This window comes from Mixophyes fleayi, chromosome 11 (assembly GCF_038048845.1).
Source record: "Mixophyes fleayi isolate aMixFle1 chromosome 11, aMixFle1.hap1, whole genome shotgun sequence".
Taxonomy (NCBI): Eukaryota; Metazoa; Chordata; class Amphibia; order Anura; family Limnodynastidae; genus Mixophyes; species Mixophyes fleayi.
In genome coordinates this window covers 97,844,074-97,856,728 of record NC_134412.1, presented here as the reverse complement: position 1 = coordinate 97,856,728, position 12,655 = coordinate 97,844,074, and the positions used below count along the sequence as shown (strand labels likewise).

Here is a 12,655-nt window from a genome sequence, read left to right as displayed (position 1 = left end):
TAGGACTCCCCCCTCCTCATTTTATATGCAGCTGATGTGCACATTTGCTCCTCGCTCTAACTGAGGCCCACGCAGTGGGCACAGGTGGCACCACTGGCCTAAGAACGCCTACCCTAGTGGTACGTCGCAGTGTGACCTGTCTGACAGAAGAACAGACAGGTCGGCAGAGTCTCCACCGAGGAGGACGTTATTCACAGACTTATCACATCAGTGTTACAGGATGAGCAAAGTGAAATAAGGTAAGAGGCGCACTTTGTGCAGTACATACACCAAGCGTGTACTTGGATCTGTACATGTTTATTTCTCCTATAGAGAGTATACACAGTATACATATTCATATACATACAGCCTGTACCTTGGCTTGTCTGTGTCATTCGCTGTATCAAAAATAATGCAAAATAAATGTACAAAAACATATAATACAGAGGAACACAGCAGTCTCATGTGGGATGAATTGCCCCTTCCAACGTTAGCCAGTCAGCGTGGATGTCGTCCGTGTCTGTTACCCAGGTCTCGTGATCTGACACCCATTATGCAAAGGGAAGAGTAGAAAACATATGTCATATGCAGATTGTCCATCTTGGCTCTCTCTAGAATTCTTCTCCTGCCCTCTTACCATTAAAGGGTTACGACACGTGAAATATTTACCTTTGTCTCACCCTAATTGGATTTTTTTTCTTCATAACTAAATCCAGGACCTTCCGCCTTTAATGTGTTAGATACACTCTCTAGAAGTGTGTATCTAATAGCATGCAGGGCATACAGGCTAATAATAATTCTGTCAGCCAGTAGTATCCTGAAAATGTGACCTGGCAAAAGTATTGTTTAGAAAAAAAATTATGTTTTCTATATTTATCTTGTATAGGATACAGGAACCAGAAATGACTAAGTTATCTCCTGGATGTTTTCAGTATAATGGGAATAATCAGGATCTCTATTGTTACAATTGTTTGTGACAAATGGAATCGGCCTGAATAAAACAGACATTAACTAATCTAAGTTGGTCACGTTTGTCAACATGGTAATAGAGAAGTACCAAATGCCTGTTTATTTCATATTACCAAATGCCTGCGTGTATGATATATACAAGTCTTAGAAGTACTAAACAATGCTACTATATAGGAAAGGAGATTTATACTTCATTAATGTTATGCCCCTTCGTTTTCAAGAAAAAAATACCAGCGCTCTTAACAGACAGTCTGTTAATGAAAAGCAACAGTCTATACAGAAATAAGCAGCTTAGGGCTATCTACCTGTCTATGGACAACAAATACCAGCAGACCCTGTTAATTCAATCACAGACAGCGGGCCGCCCAAACTGTGGTCTGACTTGTGTAAAGCTGTTTGTCTAGAGGGCCGTAGATGGACAGCTCTGTTTTAGCACCTGTTATACATTGTAAATCTAAGAGAATTGTAAGAAACTTCGGAAGACAAACTGCATCCCTGTAACTTCATTGAATGAAACGCGTCAGTGATTAGGGCTCATTGTTAAGTGTGAATGACTGAGCCCTTCTTTAATGTCAGGCCCGGGACCCATAAATACTAATGTCTAGAGCCCATCCCCTCTCCATCATCCCATTCAGGTGATACCTAGAGGTAGATTAACGTGGAGGTCTATCTCCAAATGTGCCACAAATCTAGTAACATCTGAGTATAGTTTATCTTTGACAATGTTGTTCATGTGACTGTTTTCATTTTAAAGTTCCGCACAATTTTTATGTGGACTGAAATGTGCTATTTTAGTATACGGTAAAACCTGTAATACTTATCTTACTGTCTATATCTATGTGGGGGGCTTCTGGTTCTTCCCTGACCTAATCCTCTCATTCATCCATTTATGAAGACTCCTAATAATTGTCTTGACCTTATTTGGCCTATCGTCCAATGGGCGAAGCATGACATTGTACTAAATTGGCCGAATGTCAGAGCATAGTACATCGTCACCCTTTGTCTGCTTTACTGTCCTTCATATTTGGGTGACTTCACCATAGCTGTCAGTAAGAGTTACTACACAGCCCCCCACCCATGTTACATTAAGGTGTATTAGCTGCAGCCCCCATTGTTACTTGAGGAATGGTGCGCCACGGACCTCACAGAGTTAATGACATAGGGCTGGATGCTTATTAAACACATGAGGCACTTGATCAAATTTGGGATGTCTCTAACTGAAGTGGTAAAAACATAACTAGACAAGACAAACAGTGACATCACTTATTCACAAACTCCTCTGCCGACTTTGCGCTACCAGAGAGTTAAATGGAAAACTCCACTACACATTGCAGTCAGTATTGCAGGAGTATCCAGCATTGACACTGATAAAAGACATTAGACAACTGTCACATGACAACACGCTAATAAAAAGTGCAAAGCATTAGCCTTCAAATGTCCCTTTGTTCGATACCATTACAGTCATCACTCTGGCTTCAGAAGTAAATTCTTTGGTCAGTAAAAGGAGCCACTGGATGTTAGACATCTCCATTGTTCAGTGCCGGATGCGGGCATTAGTGCCACTCTTCATTTGTCACCAGTTTTATTCCCCAGCTCATGAGTTAACATGGCTGAAGGATGCAAAAGTCCAATTCCTGAGGCTTTCTCTTCAGTTTACAGTGCTCTCTAGGTAAGCTGAACTCCCCACCAGCCGTGCACCGCACCTGGCGCCTCTTAAATCCCCTTCCGCAGGTCTTTGAGCAGCTTGTCCACTCTCCAGCCTCCCAGAGCGGGCACGGGTCACCACAGGTCCTTATTTCTGATGGCCGCAGAGCTGCTGGGCAATCTGACGCCAATTGTTCCCAAGGGTCACGACATTCAACTGATCGGGACTGCTGTCCATTCCCACAGCTAACCGAGCACTGTCCCCAATTACCGGACGTCCAGTGAGACTGGGGTCTGGGTCGGGGAGGAGGAGGCGGTAGGGCAGCGAGACTATTACTTATCACCTGCCTGTCTTTACTATCTTTCTTTTCCTTGGGAATGTAAAAGGAGTAGCGCAGCCGCGGAGGAGTCATTTTTCCAACGCACAGCACCTCTATATTCAGTGGCTCTTGAAGCACATTGACAGCCTGTAGTGCCTCAACTGCAGTGCCGGTACCGGTGTACTTCAAGAGGCTCCCGCGTACAGGGATGTCACGCTCCACGGCAGACACAATGTAATTTCCATTCAACAGGTAACGACCTTGGCCATTCTTAACGGCGAGGTAGTTGTCATCGTTAATCAGACCTTTATACCCACGTTGTCTCACATCCAAATTACTGGCACCAGAGGGGACCGTAACGACAAAATTATATCCATGTCTGTGAAGAAGGAGAAAGACGTGAGTCAAGGAAATAATAATGTGTCACATCAGACAGCAAGTCATCTGGATAAGTAGGTTTCTAACACAATAACACAATAAGTCTCCCCCCAACAATAGAGAAAATACACATTCTGCTGTATTATTGGTACAGCTCTTGCTGAGTTCAAGCTGCTCTCAGAGAAGGTCATCTCTCTGGTAAAAAGCTGCAGCTTACACCCCGGTTTTATCACTTTTATCAGATACAATTCTTGCCCTTAGTTTCCTTTTTCTATGTACTGCAACATCAGCTCCGACACACAACCGTGCCCCCAGCGAGCTGTAGATCTGGTGAATAATGCAGATTACTGAATAAATGGGATGGCTCCCATAGAGCCAGGATATTCTGGTGTACGAACGGGTACATCCACACCAAAACCATGAAAAAAGAGGACAACCTTCAGATGCATCTTGCAGGCTCTGTAAGTTCATATTTTTCAAGCTAGAAGAAGGAGGAGGACACCCCAATAACAGTAATATGTTTTTCATATACCATGAAAGATGGTTACAGGTCTGTGGCATCTGCTGCTCTTTGTTCTATCCTTTGGTGACATGAAAGGCTGCTCTTACCTGCAAACTAAATCTGAATGCTGCTCGCATTGTGCTAGCCCCTCATAGCCGCGTGGCTGGCGGAGGACCACCTATCACAAATGCCAGCCATGCTGCCGAATGGAGGAATTTGGGACAGATCATTCAGATGGAGAGAGATTATGAAACATGTGGCACTCAGGTCTACTCAGGTTTACTCACAGGCGACACAGCACAACATTGATGCATGTTCTTACTGTGTCTTGTATTACATAAACAGGCTCCATCTTTCACAATGCGGCCAAATTTCAAGTAAAGGGTTTGTTTCCTTCAAAAAGTAAATTCCAGAATTTATACACACCCTGCACTAGTTCCCCAGAGGTTCTGCAATATCCAGAATAATAGTGTTTAAAGCATATAGGTCAGTGTAGGACCTGCATATAATGAGGTGCCCTTGACGTTGGGATGCAGGCTTAAATGTTTTGATCAAAATATGAACTAATACCTCATGTTTTCAATTTGCTAGATACACAAAGATATGCAGTGTAAAGGATAAGCGCTGACAACTTTCTTTTTGTTTTGTATACATATATGGGCATTTATATTGCCACGCAGCTAGTACCATATATAATGTGGGATATACCGAGCGCAGGCTTATTGCCACGCAGCTAGTACCATATATAATGTGGGATATACCGATCGCGGGCTTATTTTTATTATCCAGAATAATAGTTATACATGTTCCCCAAATTAAAATTATGTAGTATTTTATGACCAGGGCTAATTATGTAACAGCTGGAACTTCTGTGTGTGTTCAGCATGATGCAATTCTGTAGCGCAGCCACCGCCTGTACTTACATGGGCTTAGTGAAAAGACCAGATATCTTCCTGCAGCTCTTGTTATCCCCACCACAAACTCGGCATTTGTCAAACTTCTTCTTGGAGCCGAGTTGGCTGTCGCATCCAGCTTTAATGCACTTGCCCTGCACGCACAGGGATGTAGAATCGGGAGCACACGGGGTGCCATCCACTACCTGTGTGGTAAGAGAATCACAGTGTCACATTAGGCTGCAGCTGTAAACACAAACATGGTCCTAATAACAGCATGTTGTAGGACATGCGGGAAATAAACAATGATGCATTTGTAGAAGAATTTCATGAACAAGGTGAAATTTAACAAATATAGAAAATGTAAGTTAATATGTCAGTAAGAGTCCTGATATAGGACACAGGATATATATATAGATATATATATATATATATATGAGACACGGCACCCATCTGATCCTTCTGATGGCGCACACACAACTTCTACCTTGTACTTTGCATTTCTTGTTAAGATGACGGAGTACCTCATAACACAAAGTTACACTTTCTAATGCTAAGTTAAGAGACCAGCTCCCCAGTCACCGGGCAACTTATTCAGCATCGGTCACACTGAATAATGAACATCTTATATACTTTACACTCCTTCCCCAGCCCTAGCTTTATGGACAGATGACACTCCCACCCGGTCTCTATAGAGGAGTGCTCTGCAGGTGCTCTGCTTGATTACTCTCACTGCAGATACACCCTGTCAGTTGATGTTAGCTGTGGAAAAGGATACGTCTAAACCACTTCAAAATAGTTAAATCAGACTCTATACTATTATTTTGTCACACATATGTCTTACATCTGTGTATATTTAAACCAGGTGCATTACTGTACAAATGTGTAGCTCTGCCTGCAGCCTTGCTCAGCTAAATACCTAATTCCTATTTAAGAGGCCTGTGGAAGACCACTCCCTTTGTCATATATAGATCATCAGCATTACCTCTTCTCTGGGCAGTCAGTGTCTGACTGATGATGACTGTACTTGTTCAGTATCATACTAACCTTCGGTGCCAGCACATAGTAGTAGCCAGTACCATTGGCTCTGCAGATTAACTTGCATTTGTCTCTTGGTGACACCCCTGAGTATTTGGGGACCCACCCCACAGTGGAGGTAAGTCGATTCGTACTCTGGTTGAAACCATTGAACGCCTCACACTGTTCCTCCCGAAAACTTTTACCTGCAACACAGAACAAGAGAATATTTTCTGTAAATAATATATTGTAAAGAACTGGTTATGGATGTACAATATATATCTATATACTGAATATGTGCGACAAGTACGGATATTGATCTGTTGTATTTGCTTCAATAATACGTAACTCTTTCCTCGTCCTATTGTGTCTTGACAAAACATTCATTTTTGGTTCTTAAGATCTGAAGATCTGATCAATGATCAATTTTTAATACAAACGCACCAAGACACAGCTAAAATATATGTGGTAATGCATGATCCTGACCTGATATCAGAACACTTTATTCACATCTTCCTGCTCACTGGCTGCTGCAATACTTACTGCAAGTCACTGACTATGGTTCAGCATCTTCACCTCATTGTACTGTACAAGAAACCTCCTGTAATGATGTAATTACTCCCAGTGATAGGTATAAGTGTGACTTACCTATGAATGTATGGAGCTATAGAGATCTGTGTCTACAGAAACAGTACTGTACACCAGGGATCAGTATAATATACACAGCACTGTACACCAGCGATCGGTGTTATATACACAGCACTGTACACCAGGGATTGGTGTAGTGTACACAGCACTGTACACCAAGGATCGGTATAATATACACAGCACTGTACACCAGGGATCGGTGTTATATACACAGCACTGTACACCAGGGATCGGTGTAGTGTACACAGCACTGTACACCAGGGATCAGTATAATATACACAGCACTGTACACCAGGGATCGGTGTTATGTACACAGCACTGTACACCAGCGATCGGTGTAGTGTACACAGCACTGTACACCAAGGATCGGTATAATATACACAACACTGTACACCAGGGATCGGTATAATATACACAACACTGTACACCAGGGATCAGTATAATATACACAGCACTGTATACCAGGGATCGGTGTTATATACACAGCACTGTACACCAGGGATCGGTATAATATACACAACACTGTACACCAGGGATCAGTATAATATACACAGCACTGTACACCAGGGATCGGTGTTATATACACAGCACTGTAAACCAGGGATCGGTGTTATATACACAGCACTGTACACCAGGGATCGGTGTTATATACACAGCACTGTACACCAGAGATCGGTATAATATACACAACACTGTACACCAGTGGTATCTGGTCACTCACCAGTATCGGGGCAGTTGTTCAGTGAACACGATCTGTACTTCACCCGTAACCCCTCACAGAAGGTTCCTCCGTGGGCCGGCTCTGGATTGTTACATTCTCGTTTCGCCAGCTGAACGCCGCCGCCACAGGTGCGGGAGCATTGTCCGTACGGACTCCACTTTCCCCAAGATCCGTCCACCTGGAGGGAGGGCAGCTCAGTCAGTTTTGCACCATGTTAAAGGTTTACGTTTAGCATTTAATCTCTCCAGCACCACATTCACTGGTACAATAGGATCACTATGTAACAGCAGAGGGAAATTATTGTGAATGAACCGGAGTACAAGTATGAGCAGATCCACGGGAGGAAGTTACACAACAAGGTGTTTGTGTGTTCTCACCGGTGCCAAGGACTCGGTATGGATGTGGAAATCTGCCGTCTCTAGCACAGACTGAGTAATCTCCTATTTATACCTTACATGGGCCGTGATCCATTTATACCTATATACACAAAACATGATGTCCCCGGCCATATTGGGGATAGATTTGGCTGTCCAAAGAGACTGACATGAAACCACCTTCTGCCCCTAATAACGTACCAGCCGTGTGTAGAACTAGTACCCATCTCACAGTCACTGCGAACAGATGAGGAAAGCACAACGTGACCCATTGCGGAGGAATCTCTGACTAATAAACAGAACAATTCTGCATTTCTAGTTTCATACAAGCACAGAAGCGGATATCCCAGATTGGGGTAATTACACAAATGTGTTCTAGGTTTTGTTACCCACAAAATTCAGTTATATTTCATAAATATAATGTCAGTGCCAGAAATGTTCCCTGTTAATAGTTCATGTTTCAGTTGTACAGTCTCGGGGGATTCTTATTAATGATCAGGGTTTTGCCATGTTAATTATTATCTGTCGTCACAACGATGATAGATGATTTTTCAGCCCCAAATCCTCCCAGGACAGGGTGTCTGATAGAAGGCTGTACCTGCGATGATGTCACTTTAAAACTCCCGTTCTCTCCAGGCACTATGGCACGTTGCTTTGCACATGCGTGACCTAAGGTGAGACATACATGTGATAGTGACTGAGAGGAGAGCAGGTAAGCTGGGGTAAGAGATCCGAAGAGTCCTCTACCGCAATGCTCTCCCCGTAGGATTTGACGGCTAATCTTCAGATGGTGTTTGCTATAGCGGACAAGTTCCGAAAATCTTTCACTTCCGGAACTTGTTAAATGATGAAAAGACGCAGTCCCCGTAGAAACCAATCAGGGCGGCTTTTGTGACCGAAAAGACTGAGACTGCAGCAGATAAGCTGCGTTCTCTTAGTTCTAAATAACTCTGATCCTCAATATTATCTATATCTGTGTCTGTGTGTGTTAGGAAATTTAGACTGTAAGCTCCAATGGAGCAGGGACTGATGTGAGTGAGTTCTCTGTACAGCGCTGCGGAATCAGTGGCGCTATATAAATAGATGATGATGATAGCTCTCGGTTCTATGACACACGGTAACACGGTATCTGTACCGTCGGGAAGTCCTGTCACGTACGTGTAAATCATCATTCCCACAACGGTAGTAAATACTTTAATGTTATATACTGGGAGGATGATGGACATCTGAGGGCAATAGATATTACCCAACTCTCTTATAACTCATCTTAATGACTGAAAGTGAATACTAACAGATGTGAAGCTGCAGACGCTTCTAATGGATGAGCCTAATGCAGGTTTTATATGAAAGGCTGTTTGTACAGTGACATAAAGTGCTCGGCCACAGGTAACATACAATAACCATCCGTCTTCTCTACAGATCTTATTATGGAACATACGGAATCTATAACCTTATTATTTGTGGTAATACCCTCTATGTTTTCTGCATTTACACTATTTGAGCTACATAAACACCTCTCAGAAGAGGGATTGTCTCCTAAGTGTGACCTGTGTCTAACATAGAGATGCTCACTGACCCCCGTGTTTTGGTTTTGGATCTGGATCAACTTCATGTTTTGGCTTTGGCAAAACCGCCTTCGTGTTTTTGGTTTTGGTATTGGATCCCTATTTTTTTCTAAAAATAACATAATTTGGCTCTTTTTTTATCTCTACATTATTATTAGCCTTAATAACATTAATTTCCAGTCTTTTCCAGTCCACTTTTGTCAAGTGACAAGATCACTGCTACTCCTGTTTCTGTGTGAGCGATGGCGCTGGATCTCCTGGGGAGGGAGGTACTTATGGAATTCAAAACCCGAGAGATCCGACAACGCAACAATGACGTTTTGCCTCGATTCAGATCCGAGGACGTGCGAAAGTACCGAGTCGGCTCTTGAGCCTACTCGGATCCCCTAAGTTCGGGTGGGTTCGGTTTTCAGAAAACCGAGCCCCTCTAGTCTAACATGATAAAACCCTTCTCCACATCTGGGTGAGCTGTGATCATTGGAGGTGACACCAGATGGACTCTACCTAATATCTCTACCTAATATCAGATAAGAGATCACCAAGGGATTTAATTATAGCCCTGAACTTACAGAGCTGTCTGAGGAATCACAGACAATATAGATGTATTGTTATATGTATACTAGTATGTCAGTCCTACCTGTGTGTCCTCTGGTTCGCACATCTAAATGATTCTACAAGTAATAAGAGGATGTCTTATAACCTATAGAAATGATTCTATGTAATTGTTCAATACATGAACAGAAGTCATTATTATCATCATCTTTTATTTATAAAGTGCTGCCATCCTGCGCAGCGCTGTACATTGAGGGGTTACAATGTAAGATGTGTCGGGAACAACTGATACATAAGATAGCAGAATAACAATTGTATCTGCTGGTGGGGAAGTGGGTGTGGCAGCATCATCACCCACCAATCATAACGCAGCCATTGGTGACTGGCGTTTCTGTGCCGGTGCGGATGGAACGAGGAGAGATGTTATGAGGTTTATCTTACTGTCAGCTAGTCCCTGATGTAGATATATACGTGGACACATCTGACTGCTTGGCCTGATCACTAAATGACACGATACGTGGCACATTTGTCACAGACACGTAGAATGTCTTTGCTCTGGTCGGCAGGTAACGCCAAGCATGTGCCAATGGGCATCATTGGCCAGTTGGGTCTTCCATCCTGTATTATTAATTGTGTTGTCAATGGATCAAGTTTTCACCAGATACATTGGGCAACTGATTGACAAAACATCCTAAGTTGGCCTCATTTAGTAAGAAATCAGATTAATTTGCCGCTATCTATATGGCCTTAAAGACTCCTGCCTGTCCGATGATATAGATCTTCTCTGATCATTCTGATAAACTGCGAGCTGTTATATAGTGTATATATGTATATATCCCTATGTGTGTGTGTGTGTGTGTATGTATATGTATATATGTATATATATATATATATATATATATATATATATCTATCTCTATCTATCTATCACTATTCATGTTAGATTAGCTCAGCCTCGTCTATGAACCAGCTTCTCTACAGTGAGACAGAACTCGCAAGATTATGGTTACATTATGGCTCCCTCTCTCTTCCTCCCAGCGATTAGCATGGTGTATTCAGCCATAATGCACGGACATCTCACACATCCCTATGGTATTTTCTGGATTATCTCTTTCTGACTTTCTCACAATATAAATCACACAAACTGGCTGAACCTTGCACACTATGTGCACTTGTATCCACTGCTCCCACACAGTGCGCCAGAGAGCAGAGCGCTCATTGTTATAATTTGACACAGTGTTGCACAGTCCGGACAGAGGAAATACATGTTCTGGTTAATCAGACACATGAAGTTATGTGGACAGTGAGGGAGCTGATATTCCCCAGCAGCCATGTATCAAAGCCTTCTTGTCACCGGCCAGGCCTTAGAGAGGGGGGATCCTTACTGTAAATAATGACAGATCTTTGTGATATTCAGTATAATGTACAGTACACATTATAAACGCCAATCATGTCAGCGCTAAACATTCCTGACCCACAAAACTTTGAGCCCTTTATTTTCCCAGGTGCAGCCCCAGTTCCTCTCTGGTAGTGCCATGCACCTAGATTTTCATATATGGCGTATATATGTCGGGAGATGTAGTAAATACTATTATTACATGGGTGTTATTATTGGTATGACAATATGAGTAAATCATAACGAAATGTAAAGCGACCACAGAGACTTATGGCCCAGGTAAAATTATTAAATGTTAATATCCTGTTGTGTCAGCTGTGCCCTCACAGTTAGTATGTGCGCTCTCTCATGAGCAGGGTGCTCACTACCCAATGGGTTTATTTTGTATACGTTATATGTCCCTGTTTTATTTCTGTCCTGTTTGCTCGGCAGAGTCTTCCATATCTATGATAATAATAATAGCAGCATTTATACCAATACAGGTGTCTGCGCGGCGTAGAAGCTGCCGCCATTGCTCACCTTATAGCGTTTGGTGTTGTGCTTCTCCACACACGCTCCATTCAAGCAGAACTTGCCATCGCTGCAGCTTGTGCCATCTGCCCAAGGAAAGTGCCGAGTCTGGCACACCAGCTGCCCCCGAGCTCGGCCTGTGCACCACAATTTGGTGCAATACTGCATGTAAGGGCACGGCTTGGACCCCAGGCCGAATGCCAGCTCGCACTGTCGGTTCAGGCTGTAGCCCACCCCGGGCAACTCCTCGGGCAAAGGGATCGGCTTCGCTGGCTCGTCCAAGAGACACTCCCCTAAACACAGTGTAAAGAGGCTCATGTCATTAATGTGGATTAGAAAATAGAAACAAAACTCGGAACAAGGAAGATGTTTCAGCCAGTGCACTCTGCTGTATGTACATAGAAGAGGTAACTGGTGGTTGTGTTGCCACTTGCTGCATTGTTCTAACATCCCATTATATTGTGTGACACATTGCACCTATCGTAGTGCACATGATGCCCTTTTGCACCTGTTTTTGTACAAATTCATGCGTGTGAACATGGTGGTGTCTGCGGGTGTGGAAACTTTTTCATCTTCGTATGGGAGCAGCAGAGCAGTCTGTGTATGAATGCGCCTGGTTATACATTGTACTTTTTGGGAAGAGATGATTGAAGGGTTGTTATAGGTGCATTTAGCGGGAGGTCCCTGTTTAGAGCGGAAAGGAGACATTGATTGAAGTGTATAAGTTTATGCTGGTTCTACCCGCATGGGGTAGAGCCCACAAGGGGTACAGCTTGGTTCTACACGCAAGGGGTAAAACCAGCAAAAACTTCTACATTTCAATCAATGTAATAAAAGACAATTAAATGACACATGTAATACAGACAGTCCCGATGTCCTCTCACTCTCAGGACACATGTAATACAGACAGTCTCGGTGTCCCCTCACTCTCAGGACACATGTAATACAGACAGTCCCGGTGTCCCCTCACTCTCAGGACACATGTAATACAGACAGTCCCAGTGTCCCCTCACTCTCAGGACACATGTAATACAGACAGTCCCGGTGTCCCCTCACTCTCAGGACACATGTAATGCAGACAGTCCCGGTGTCCCCTCACTCTCAGGACACATGTAATACAGACAGTCCCGGTGTCCCCTCACTCTCAGGACACATGTAATGCAGACAGTCCCGGTGTCCCCTCACTC

The 12,655-nt window shown here is 43.3% G+C and overlaps 1 protein-coding gene across 1 annotated transcript in view; it reads right to left on the bottom strand.

Moving 5' to 3' along the window:
* Positions 1 to 249: 249 nt before the first annotated feature.
* Positions 250 to 12,655, bottom strand: part of ADAMTS15 (ADAM metallopeptidase with thrombospondin type 1 motif 15) — a 41,743-nt gene continuing 29,337 nt past the window's right edge. The window contains exons 4-8 of the mRNA XM_075190564.1: positions 11,478 to 11,761; positions 7,072 to 7,249; positions 5,733 to 5,908; positions 4,716 to 4,891; positions 250 to 3,291 (exon numbers count right to left, since the gene is read on the bottom strand). Of these exons, the coding sequence (XP_075046665.1) occupies positions 2,550 to 3,291; positions 4,716 to 4,891; positions 5,733 to 5,908; positions 7,072 to 7,249; positions 11,478 to 11,761 (1,556 nt within the window). The 3' untranslated portion in view covers positions 250 to 2,549. The remainder of the gene's footprint in view (positions 3,292 to 4,715; positions 4,892 to 5,732; positions 5,909 to 7,071; positions 7,250 to 11,477; positions 11,762 to 12,655) is intronic.